The following is a 12,626-nucleotide window of genomic DNA, read 5'->3' as shown; positions in this document are numbered from 1 at the left end:
TATATCCTGTCATATGTTCTCCGGGACGATAGGTGGCGGTGTGCATCCTAAAGTGGTTTGTGATCCGCTATTAAATACAAACAAGAACCAGCGGATACAACTTCCTGCTAGCAGTAGAATCCATGTAAACCTCTTGTTTATTGTTAGGTTTTCACATTTCTGAGTTGATTTAATCATCCTTATGTGTTGTAAACATGCCCTTGCAAACTACAACGCTTCTTGCAGTTTTCTCTTAGTTTTGAAAGGCCGTTTATTCCCGGAAACAACAGCAGCTTCAGGTATTAGCTTAGCCTGTTAGCTGGAACCAAAACAGTCACACAGAGGAAGAGAGAGCCGCTTTGGAGGACAGACTGGAAATCTGGTGGAGTTAACGGGGAGAAAGGTTTCTGCCGTGTTGGTGTGAAAACATCAGAAAACAAAGATGGAGGAACGGACACGCGGAGAGCAGACGGACCCTCGGTTTCAAGGTAACAGGCAGAAAGTGATAAAATAACAATAAACAAGCCTCGTTGCTGTTTTCATTACGTTGTTTTCTAACGCACTAAATGTTGTCATTGTACGATTTGTTGTGCATTTTTTTGTTGTTGCATTTTTCTGTTGTAGCCCATCATTTTCAAGACTTGACATGTTATGCATTTAAAAATGATATATTTTATTCTGGCGTTAAAACTAAACCCACACTAAACTAAACCAGGATGTGATTGGATAATTCTCTATTTGTTTTCTTATTTATTCCTCACTTAATTTTTCAAAATCATGAAACTAATGTGAAGTTTATAATGATTTCTCAGAGGAAAAAACTGTTACCTTAACTTGTTGAGATCAAGTATTTGTTTTAATTCAGCTACATGGGAAAAGTTTCTAGCATGAATCAGCTGCAAAGGCCTCGCTACAAAATGTTGATAAAAGTTAAAGAGTTGCAGCTTCATTTCATTCCCCTTTAGCGACATTAAAATGTTTAAATGATGGCAACATCGAGTATGTAGGTTAAAAATGTAATTGCTCTTTTTAAAGCTTAAATTCTGAGTTAATTTATGTCCCTCAATTTACATTGAAGTCTGAAAAGATGTGATTACAAAACCACAAAAAAAAAAATTCAAACATTGATCCGAAATCTTTACAAGATGATTTGAGATGACTGGTACATTATAGGATGAAAACTAAAGTTCACCCCAAAATACACAACCTGGCCAACATTTGATGTAATTTGCATCAGCGCATGCAAAGTTGAGCCAAACTAAAATAAAAGAAAAAATGTGCAGGGATTGTCTTTTAAAATGAAGAAGCTCTTGTATTTGAGTGTGGGTTTAGTTTTAATATTTAAATTCAAATTGTAATTCCTATAAACAAGTCTGACTCGGTCTTTATTTCTCAATTAAACACACCACTAAACTTTTGTAAATAAAACCTGTTTTTCATTTTTTTGGAATGACCTATAATTTCAGAGTAACCTGAGTTTGTTGTTTTGCTTCTTATTGCTGCAGAATCTGCTTACAGTGATGCCCTGGGGGGGAGTTAAGTGATTGAGCTAATGTAGGAAAGGAAAGATGTTTAGGTTTATGCACAGAATTAAGACTTTATGCATGTTTGACCTCAGCTTTTCATGCAGACTTGTCCAGGATGAAGTGCAAGATATGAAATCCCTATAACTGGTTGAGGCGATGACCCCAAAACTAGAAAAGGTTCTTACGGTGGAAGCGCAGCCTGTGCTCTTCATATGATACTTCAGATGAGAGCCGTGTGCTTTAACCTGTTTGTTTTCCTGTAGACATCCAGCAACTGATGCTGACAAAAGAGGAACTTCCTGCTGAGGAGGAGAACTGGACTCCCTCACCAGACCAGAACCAGAACAGCCCTGAAATTAAAGAGGAACAGGAAGAGACGAAGATTCTAGAGTTCATATTCGACCCTGTCTTTGTGAAGAGCGAGAATGAGGAGGAGAAACCTCATCTCTCAGAGCTTCCTGACTGTCACACTGAGGAAATCAGAAACTCGCCAGAACCAGACGAATGTTTAGAATCAGATGATAAAGACAAAACTTCAGGTTCTTCAGAAACAGATGTCAGTGATGGAAACTGGGAGGAGAGCGATAGAGCTAAGCCAGGATTGGACCCTGTTATAAATATATTATCTGTCACTGATATTGTGTATGACACAGGTAAGAAGCTACACAGCTGCACTGAATGCGGTAAAACTTTTAACCAAAAGTCAGATGTTTTGAGGCACAGCAGAATTCACACAGGAGAAAAACCTTTCATTTGCTCCATCTGCAATGCAACTTTTTCTTGGAAGCACGTCTTGGCCCAACACATGAGAACGCACAGTGGAGAAAAACCCTTCAGCTGCTCCATCTGTGGTCAGCGGTTTGGAAGGAAGATACATGTCACATCTCATATGAGAAGTCATACTACAGAGAAACCTTTCACCTGCTCCATTTGTGGACAAAAGTTCAGCCGGAGAGAAAGTGTGACGCGGCACATGAGACGTCACACTGAAGAAAAACCTTTCAGCTGCTCTGTTTGTGGGCAAGAGTTTGGCAGGAAGGAAAGTCTGACCTATCACATGACTCATCACACTGAAGAAAAACCGTACAGCTGCTCCGTCTGTAACAAAGCTTTTACTTTGAAAATAACTTTAATGGAGCACACGAGAATCCATTCAGAGGAAAGACGATTCAACTGTTCAGTCTGTGGTGCAGCTTTTAAAAGAAAATATACTTTAGCAGAACACACAAAAATCCACACTGGAGAGAGACCTTACAGTTGCTCTGTTTGTGGACAAAGTTTTGTTCAACTTATCAGTCTAACTCGTCATATGAGGGGTCACACGGGAGAAAAACCTTACTGCTGCTCCACCTGCAACAAGACGTTCAAATGGAAACAGACTTTTCTGACACACATAAAAATACACTGTGGTGAATAATTTTCATCCTGTGAACAGACTCTAAATATCCACGAAGGTTAGACAAAGTCTGGTCATGTTTTCTGTGGCAGATGAACTCACGTTGAATCTGCCGTGTTTAATATTGAAATACCACAGAAAAAATCATGTCATTTATATCAAAAGAACAGACAAAAAATAAACTAATTAAAACTTTTCCATGTGTGCCAGTCAGTTAAGTTTGGTGAGTATTTATATATGTATTAATTTTAATTAAAATTAGCTTAATTTTAATTAAATTAAAAAATAATAATGTATCAATTTTTGATCTACCCAACTGTTAAAAGTTTGTGTAACTAAAATTTGTTTTTATTTTGAATTCAAATCATACATGTTTGTTGTAGATTTTAATTATTGTAATTTATTTTGCTTCATTCTGACATTATTTAAGCATTCAACTTTGGTACCTGAAGCATCTACAATACTCCTGCCCAACCCCTTAACTGCAGACCAATCACATTATCTGTAGCAGCAATAGCCTCGCCGTCTGAGTTTGACAATTTCATGCGAAATTAATACATGATGTGATGCAACAAATCTATGTAAAAAATATAAATAGAACAGATTCTTGTTTAATTGCAGGTTGTTTTTGTCCTAAAATGAAAGAGTTGGAAGTTTGTAATTAAATAATGTTTTTAGCATATTTAAAATGTTCCCTTTGTTAGATGCATCCTTACTCCAACAGACCAGGATCAGCTCTGAACAGACCTGCTGACCAGCCATTCATTTGATTCGGGTGTGTTGGAGCAGGGAAGCACCTGAACGTTGCAGGATGGTATTTCTCGAGGACTGGACTTGAGCTCCCCTGATCTAGATATTCTTAAAGACTTTGTGGTACAGATGATGAAACATATTAAGATTATTAAACCAACATATATATCTTAACATAGCGCAGGTAAAACTTTCAATGTTTTCAACAAAAATAAAGTTCTCCAAGGATGATGATAGATCTACTTTGGTTATTTGACCACTAGATGGCAGCGTAACTCAATCTAAAAAACAAAGCTGGCACGTTACTGTCTCCAAAACCTATTGGGGAGCTTTGTGATATTTTCAGTCAAAATAGAGTTTAAAGAATAACAGAACAACTATGTATTTTAAGCATTTCATGAATTAATTTCCATCCAACCATACAGTGGTATTGGTGTTCTTTCACTTAGTATGAACCTCAAATGTAATTTACTTAAAATCTCTTTGAATATTGTGATTAAATAATTTAATTTTTATGTGTAGAATTGTAGCCTAATGTTAAATGTACAGACACTGAAGCGCCTTTTACAGGTTTCGTCCGGCGGGATACAGATCGAGCTTTTATTTTGAAGGCTAATATGACCCGCTCGCTACCGGAAGTTATTGTCTCCTAGCAGCAGTTGCTAGTGAGCGATAAAAGTATTGTTTCCTTTACCCATTTTACGTTTTCATGTGTTGTCAACCTTTTAGAGTCTTTCAAACATGCTTTGAAAACCACAGAGGGTTTAATCGTCTGTGAGGAGTAAATATTTTTGTTGTTGTTTCTCTTGGTTTCCTCGGAGTGTTAGCATCTTCCGTTAGCTGGAAACAGACAGTCAGCGATTCAGAGACGCTTTGGTGGAGAACAGACCGTTTCTGGTGGAGTGTGAGGAGGGGAAGGTTTCTGCTGTGGCCGGGTGAAACCCAAAAAAATGAAGCGAAACAATGGAGGAACCGACACACAGAGAGCAGATGGACTCCGACTCTCATGGTAATTAATTTGGCTTTTTCTAAAGCTCTATTATCGTGTTGATATTTAGTTAACAAAAATAAACCCAACTGAAAACAGGAGGTAGAAGTAAAACGAGGCAAATTTGCAGCAATACTTCTCAATTTACACAAATTAAATTATAAAGAACTATTCAGGATAAAATCTTTTGTATAAAATTGCGTATATAAGCAAACATGTTGTTTATAAATCTTTGTTGAGGTTAAATGGAGTTGAAATCTTTATTTTGTTATACCTGGACTGAGTTTCCTAAATTGTAAAACTATTGCTGTAGCTGGAAAAGCAGATTGTTTGAAGAAATAAAAAATAACATAAACTAAAGCAACTGAAGAGAATAATCCCTTAGTTGTTTCTCAGTTTCAGCAGTAAAGTTATCGAACAGAAATACACCAACACAAAATAATTAACTGATCTGTAGACAAAAATTACAAATGGAAAAACTGTATTACAGGAAATGTTAATCCTAAAATGTACAACTATACTAAAATAAAGTATACCTTTACAAATTGAACATATATGTGTTTAAAATAATAATAATAATAATAGTAATAATAATAATAATAATGCTTTAGATACAAGAAGACTGTAGTTTTAACCAGTTTGGAAGCTGTGCCTGTTTTAATAAAATGTATATAATTTTGTGTAATATATGTATAGGCTACTATAAGTAAATGTTTTTTATATTCCACATAAATAATATTTATCAACATAAAGAAATAAATGCAGTTGGTCACTTTGTTATTTTGGTTTATCAGACTCCATAATAAACCCCAATAGAAATTAGAATAAAAATATGGATGGAGAGTGTGGTGGAAAACCTTCATTTTCATTAACATAAGCAACATAAAATGAAATAATTCATAAATATTATGTGCTAGGGAGGTCTAATGATTGAAATGCATGCACTTATTTTGCAGGGAAGAATTTGGGATTAAAATAATTACTTATTAAAGCAATTAGAAATATTACTTACAAAACGGTTTGGTATTCCACTGGTATTTTACTTCCAAATACATTATTTCAAATTTCTCCTTTTGACGTTTCCTTAAAGATGACAAAACATATAGAGGATTTTCACTTCTCACCATAAAAATGTTATACATTTTCTTTTACGTAATCAGTGGGGATGGAATAAAATTTGACGTGTGATTAATAGTAAATATTACATATTTACTTATAATCAAAATGACTGAAATTGTAGTGGAAAATTATTCTAAGTTATTATTCTGCTGATCATGTCATGAAATGCTTGTGAACTCTCACCAAAAGAACTATTTGGGTTACATGTACAAGGCTGGGAGCTGCATCAGAACCAGACTGTCTCTCCTCTTGTTTTAGATCCGTTGTCCTTGGTATAAAACTCATGTGTTGTCTCTGCCTGGCAGAACTTTTCACCCAGACCTGCTTCATTATTGATTGTCTTACAAGCTCTCTGTATTGTATTGTATTCATACAATATATCAATAAACCTGATTGAGTGATTTCACCTGACAGTGTTTGGTAAATAGCTTTTTTCCACAACAATTATATGCAATTTTTTCAGATTATAGACAAATTAACTACATTATATGTGAGTTTTTGCATTTTTATACATTTTTCCCATTGCTTGTGAAAATACCTGATGACATGAAATAAGTATATGGGTATTATGGGGTTTGTTTACAGGTTTAAAATAGAAATAGGAAGAAAAATGTAGCAGTGAAATGGTAAAGGGGTGAACTTGACCCAAAGTCAGCCACAACTAATTTCTCCTGAAAGACTCAAAACTAAAGACAGAAGTAAAATAAAAGCAAAAATTGTACTACAGTGGAAACACACCAAAGAGGACTGATTTGATTTTTAATATGGGAACTGTTTTTTAAGCTGTGTGTGTTTCCTGCAGACATCCAGCAGCTGACGGTGGTTAAAGAAGAGCTTCCTCTTGAGGAGGAGAACTGCAGTCCCAGACCAGACCAGGAGGACCAGAAGTCTCCACAGATTAAAGAGGAGCAGGAGGAGAATGAGATCACAGAGTTCATATTTGATCCTGTATCTATAAAAAATGAAGACGATGAAGAGAAACCTCAGCTCTCAGAGCTTCATCACAACCAGACGGAGCTGAACAGAGAAGATACAGGAGCAGAACCAGATGAATGTTTGGAAACTGACGAGGAAGACAAAGCATCGGGTTCTTCAGAGACGGACGTCAGTGATGGGAACTGGGAGGAGAGCAGCGAAGCTGAATCCGGTTCAGACTCTCTGAGAAACAACAAATCTCCTGTAAGTGATGGAAACTGTGAGAGAGATGACAAGCTTCACATCTGTGGTGAATGTAGTAAAGCATTCAAACGCAGATCATGTTTGGTACGACACAACAGAATCCACACAGGAGAGAAACCCTTCAGCTGTTCCATCTGTAGCAAATTGTTCACATGGAAACGAGGCTTGGTTATACATATGAGAACGCACAGCGGAGAAAAACCTTTCAGCTGCTCGGTCTGTGGTCAAAGGTTCTCAAGAAAGGAGTCTGTGACCTCTCACATGAGATGTCACTCATCAGAAAAACCTTTCAGCTGTTCCATTTGTGGGAAAAAGTTCAACAGGAAGGAAAATGTTCTTCGGCACATGAGATGCCACACTGAAGAAAAGCCGTTCAGTTGCTCCATTTGTGGACAAAAGTTTGGCAGGAGGGAAAGTTTAAGCTATCACATGACGCATCACACTACGGAGAAACCCTACAGCTGTTCTGTCTGTAACAAAGCTTTTACTCTGAAAGTAACTTTGATGGAACATACAAGATTTCACACAGAGGACAGACCATTCAGCTGCTCTGTCTGTAAAACTGCTTTTAAAAGAAAAGCCTATCTGACAGAGCACCAAAAAATTCACACTGGAGAGAAACCTTTCAGCTGTTCAGTCTGCAGCCGAAGCTTTCGTCAGTCTAACAGCCTGAAGCGCCACATGAGAAGTCACACAGAAGAAAAACCTTTCAGCTGCCCCATCTGTCAAGCAACATTCAAATGGAAAAGTGCTTGCGTAAAACACGTAAAAAATCACACAGGTGAATAACCAGTGAAGTAGAGATGCAGTGTCTTGCAAATGTATTCATACCCATTAAAATTTCCCACATTTTCTAATGCTACAACAACAAACAGCAGTCCAGGGTTTTCATTAAACCAACAAAAAATAGTGAATAATGGTGTGGTGGGAAGAGAATGATTGTTTTTCAATATCATTTTATCAGTTATTGCAATCGGTTGATGGTATTCATTGCTACTATGGGTGGAACAAGCAGTGATTAGATTTTTATTAAATCTGTAGCAGATGATGTTTGGAAGATGGATGGACAAAAAATGTGGGCGTGGGTTGAAGGTGCATCGCTCAGTAAATCTGAATGTTATTTAAAAAGTTCATTTCAGTGACTTAACTTTAAATGAAACACATTATATAAATTAATTACACACAAACAGATGTTTTTAAACTTTTATTTCTTAATTAGAATGATTTTTAACTTTAAACCAAAGGAAATGCAGCATTTCAGATTAAAATACTATATTAAATTAACAAAAAACACTTTTAAAACAGAAATGTTATAACAAATTATGTTTAACTTCGGATTAAAGGTTGTTTTCAAAGCATACTTTAATCTGACAGACAAGCCTCATAGTAAATAGGCAGTTTTATGGCTGATTACCAATTTTAGCCGATGCCAATTTCTGTTGTCTGAAAAGTAGCTAAATGTAGCAACAAAATCTCTAACTCTGCACGGTTAGCTTTTTGATTCAGTGGTGTTGTTGCAGGAATGTAGCCAAAAATTTGCAGGACAGCAAAACACAAACGCTAGAGTTGTAAAGGCTTTAAATTGTTGTAATGTTTCAAAGTGCCCCAGTGAAAATTCAGACATAAGGTTAACTGAGAATGTGTGGTGAAAATTGAGATTCTCTGTCCAATCTTACAGAGATGAGCTTTATTGTTTAACCATAAAGACTCATTTTTACTTTACATAAAATGCAAGAAAAAACAGATGTTTGTGGTTTCAAAGTGACAAAAATGTGAAAAATTCAGGGGTGTGAATATTTTTTATGCAAAGTGTAACAGTTTGCCCTGTTTGGATTTTGTTGTGACTCTTTAATTGATGTGTAGAATTAAATAAACTCTGCTGCATGTCTGATGCCCATGAGTGATTTATGTCTTTAAAATGATTTAATATAAACACATTTAATACATTTTAGATCAAAATGCAGCAATTCATACAACAGTACAGTGCAGCAATTTTAGTTTACAGCTCTAGAGATGCATATGTTGAAATCTCTGCAAAGTAAAGTAATATTAGGGAGTTTAATAAAAGTGAAGCACTACTTGAACAAGCTGTGGCATCATAAAAAAATGCTCTTTTTCTGTGGAGAGATTTTTTGCATGTGATTGTCTACAGTAAAACAATTTTGGTGTCAGAGAGAACACAGTAAATTCACCAGAGATCGAGAAACCTAATGCGAAATAAAGGAAGATTAAAGTGGATTAAATCATCATATTTATAGTTTTCATTTTTCAGTGACTTAACAATTATCAATATGAAATAAAAAATATTTTCTTCCTGATTACTGTCTCCAATAAAGAATAAGTGAGAGAAACGGACTTATTCCGTTTCTCTCACTTCGCGCTTTTATTTTGAAACGAACTCAACACAAACGGAAGTTGCTTTCTGCTAGCAGTAACAATGAAGGCTGTGCGAACAAAAACAGCATATCGGTTTATTTAATGTAAATTCCCACGATGTGTTGCGCTTCGTTTTATTTGATAAACACGCCTTAAAAGCCGACGATCAGATTTATCCTGTTGAAGTTATTATTTTATCTGAATTTCCTTCCGGAAGCAGCCGAAGTGTTAGCTTAGCTTGTTAGCTGGAAGCAAACCGCCAGGACCGAGTCAGAGATACAGTTTGGTGAACAGACTCCTTATGATGGAGGTTAATGGGAGAAAAGGTTCTGCTGTGGTTGTGTGAAAACCTCACCGGTTAAGAGCGTTAAAGAAAAGACAACAGAGATGGAGGAAGCAGCACTGAGTGACCAGAAAGAATCTAATTTTAAAGGTAATTATTATTTTATGTAGTTCTATAAATGTATATTGTTACAAAGATCAATTGTAGTTTCATTACAAATATAAAAATATGTGTATTAATTGTATATGCATAAATTAAAGTGTGGGTAGTAATTAGTTACATGTACTTGAGTAGCTTTAAAACAGAATACTTTTAAAGCCCCACACTTTTTGCTTCTGCTTGAGTATTTTAATAACCAAATAGATGGATTTACACGGATTTATATCCAATTATTCAAAAGTGTTATTCTGTTTTTCTGTCAATCAAATGTTAAATTAATCAAAGGTTAACAATTTGAACAATGTGTAAATTTAGGTATGATGCAAATTAGATCCATTAGGCACTTAAGGAATGAAACAGATGTTTTAATCTCAATATGTTATTTTATTGATGTTATTTCTCCATTAAGACTTTAAAATGAAACAGCCATTGCTTTTTCGTTTGAAGGTGTAAAGTTGGATTAATTGTGTAATTAAATGTATACGATTGACATTAAGACAGTTTTTTGTCTTTGCTCTCGCTTCTTTTCCCTGTAGACGTCCAGCAGCTGGTGGTGATCAAAGAGGAACTTCCTGCTGAGAACTGGAGTGAAAGTCCAAACCAGGAGGACCAGAAGCCTCCCCAGATCAAAGAGGAACAGGAGGAGAATGAGATCATTAAGTTTATATTTGATCCTGTATCTACGAAGAGTGAGAATGATGAGGAGAAACCTCAGCTCTCAGAACATCTTCACAACAAACCCACAGAGAACTCTGTTGGACCAGAACTAGATGAATGTTTTGAATCAGACAGTAAATATAAAACTTCTGGTTCAGAGACGGATGTCAGTGATGGGGACTGGGATAACAAGAAATCTCAGTCAGGTTTGAACTCTATGAGAAAAAGGAAAGTCTCTGAAGTTAATATGATATGTGATGGGGGAGAAAAGTTGCACAGCTGCGCTGAGTGTAAAAAAACATTTAATAGCAGATCATATTTAATAAGACACAACAGAATCCACACAGGAGAGAAACCGTTCAGCTGCTCCATCTGCAACAAAGCTTTCACATGGAAACATGGATTAGTCCAGCACATGAGCCTGCACAGTGAAGAGAAACCTTTTAGCTGCTCTGTCTGTGGTCAGATGTTCAAAAGAAAGGAAGACGTCACCTCCCATATGAGGCGGCACTCTGCAGAAAAGCCTTTCAGCTGCTCTGTTTGTGGGAAAACATTCAAAAGGAAGGAAAGCGTAACTTACCACATCAGACGTCACACTGAAAAAAAACCCTACAGCTGCTCTTTCTGTGACAAATCCTTTACTTTGGAAGTAACTTTAATGGAACACATCAGGATCCACACAGAGGAGAAACCTTTTAGATGTTCCATCTGTAATGCAGCTTTTAAAAGGAGGTACACGTTAACAGAACACACCAGAACCCACACGAAGGAGAGGCCGTACAGCTGCTCCATCTGCAGCCGAAGCTTTGCTCACAGGTCATATCTAACCGTCCACATGAGAGATCACGCAGAAGAGAAACCTTACACCTGCTCTGTCTGTAATGCAGCTTTTAAGAGGAGGTACACCTTAACCGAACACACAAGGACCCACACCAGAGAGAGACCTTACAGCTGCTTGGACTGTGGCAGGAGCTTCATGCACTGTGTGAGTCTGAGGCGCCACATGAGAAGTCACTCAAGAGAAAAACCTCTTAGTTGCTCCATCTGTAAGGAAACGTTCAAATGGGAAAAAACTTTCCTGAGACACAAAAAAATCCACACACAGAAATAAATTTTCAGCTGCACAGATCTGTTGATGTGTTAACTGGAAATTTGTGCCTTGTCTGTCTGAGTAAAAATAATTTACATTTTATTCTGCAATTTGAGAAACCCATAAGTCACACAAACACAGTTACTAGATGTTTTCATTTTTTTAAAGAAAAGAGTAACTGTGCTGCATGTTTGCTCACAGTGATTGGTTCAGAAGCTGCAGCAGCTTGTTGGTGTCAATCTAAGGTGATTAGTGGTTCCTACAAAACAGTGAAAAAGATTTAGCTCTTCAGGATATCATCAAAAAGTTATTTTCAAGATGCTCAAATAAACTTAAATCCCAGTTACTAACCCTGTAAGTAACTAACGCCTAAAGCTAAAATTGAGTTGCTTTTTATCCTGCTTCCTGTTGACTTTTCTGTTTGTTTGTAGCTAAGCATCTCAGGTAGAACTGTGTTTTGTTACCGTAGCAACCTCGAGAGGTGAATGACCTAATTAAAAGTACATAGCCTTATCGGCAGTTACAATAAATAAAAGTAACTTAATCACATGATTCATATGATGTGGAAGAAAAGTGTTTCCACTGCAGTTTTGTGAAATACATAAATTTTGATAAGTCCGAAAATCACTTAATCTAAAACTTTATTGAAAAATGTGTTTTTTCCAAAATTGGCGTGTTTCCATTAAGTACATTTATTTTGCATAATTGCAATTTCATAGTTAATGGAAAAGCAACTATTGACAGTCAGCTGGAAAACTGTCCATTCATGGATTTTTGTTAATATTTTTTTCATTTGAAATATTCTAAATTGGAGAAGCAGATTTTTGAGGGGTTTATTAGCGCTAAGTATTAATCATCACCATTCATAAATATAAACATTTATGCATCACTCTTTACTTTTTTTTTATTGTTTTACTGAAAAACTTTAACTTTTTGGTGATTATTCTAAATGAGATGCACCTGAACATTTTTCCAGTTCTGCTCATTGGATAAACATAAATCATGGTGATCCAGTGTAACTTTAACTGGACTCTTGATGACACTTAAGACATGACAATAAAAACATCTGAACACCTTTTTCTGATGTGAGAATTATTTAAACTATATGAAAAATACACACCATT

The 12,626-nt window shown here is 36.1% G+C and overlaps 3 protein-coding genes across 3 annotated transcripts; all 3 read left to right on the top strand.

Annotated features, from left to right (window-relative positions):
* Positions 1 to 63: 63 nt before the first annotated feature.
* LOC114155669 (zinc finger protein OZF-like) lies at positions 64 to 3,097 on the top strand. Its single transcript, XM_028035663.1, has 2 exons — positions 64 to 467; positions 1,769 to 3,097. Exons 1-2 carry the CDS (start codon positions 422 to 424, stop codon positions 2,920 to 2,922), a joined length of 1,200 nt encoding a protein of 399 aa, XP_027891464.1. The 5' UTR covers positions 64 to 421; the 3' UTR covers positions 2,923 to 3,097.
* Positions 3,098 to 3,207: 110 nt separating this feature from the next.
* Positions 3,208 to 8,828, top strand: LOC114155668 (oocyte zinc finger protein XlCOF6.1-like). Its single transcript, XM_028035662.1, has 2 exons — positions 3,208 to 4,660; positions 6,561 to 8,828. Exons 1-2 carry the CDS (start codon positions 4,615 to 4,617, stop codon positions 7,724 to 7,726), a joined length of 1,212 nt encoding a protein of 403 aa, XP_027891463.1. The 5' UTR covers positions 3,208 to 4,614; the 3' UTR covers positions 7,727 to 8,828.
* A 495-nt stretch (positions 8,829 to 9,323) lies between these two features.
* LOC114155667 (zinc finger protein OZF-like) lies at positions 9,324 to 12,580 on the top strand. Its single transcript, XM_028035661.1, has 2 exons — positions 9,324 to 9,746; positions 10,292 to 12,580. Exons 1-2 carry the CDS (start codon positions 9,701 to 9,703, stop codon positions 11,521 to 11,523), a joined length of 1,278 nt encoding a protein of 425 aa, XP_027891462.1. The 5' UTR covers positions 9,324 to 9,700; the 3' UTR covers positions 11,524 to 12,580.
* The last annotated feature ends 46 nt before the right edge of the window (positions 12,581 to 12,626 follow it).

This window comes from Xiphophorus couchianus, chromosome 13, assembly GCF_001444195.1.
Source record: "Xiphophorus couchianus chromosome 13, X_couchianus-1.0, whole genome shotgun sequence".
NCBI lineage: Eukaryota > Metazoa > Chordata > Actinopteri > Cyprinodontiformes > Poeciliidae > Xiphophorus > Xiphophorus couchianus.
The sequence above is the reverse complement of the archived record's forward strand: the minus strand, read 5'-3'. Positions and strand labels throughout refer to the sequence as shown.

Excerpts from the sequence above, each read along its gene's own strand:
- LOC114155669 (XM_028035663.1), top strand. The coding sequence starts at position 422 with ATGGAGGAACGGACACGCGGAGAGCAGACGGACCCTCGGTTTCAAG. Across the intron at positions 468-1,768 it reads GACGGACCCTCGGTTTCAAG|ACATCCAGCAACTGATGCTG; the intron begins GTAACAGGCAGA and ends GTTTTCCTGTAG.
- LOC114155668 (XM_028035662.1), top strand. The coding sequence starts at position 4,615 with ATGGAGGAACCGACACACAGAGAGCAGATGGACTCCGACTCTCATG. Across the intron at positions 4,661-6,560 it reads GATGGACTCCGACTCTCATG|ACATCCAGCAGCTGACGGTG; the intron begins GTAATTAATTTG and ends TGTTTCCTGCAG.
- LOC114155667 (XM_028035661.1), top strand. The coding sequence starts at position 9,701 with ATGGAGGAAGCAGCACTGAGTGACCAGAAAGAATCTAATTTTAAAG. Across the intron at positions 9,747-10,291 it reads GAAAGAATCTAATTTTAAAG|ACGTCCAGCAGCTGGTGGTG; the intron begins GTAATTATTATT and ends TTTTCCCTGTAG.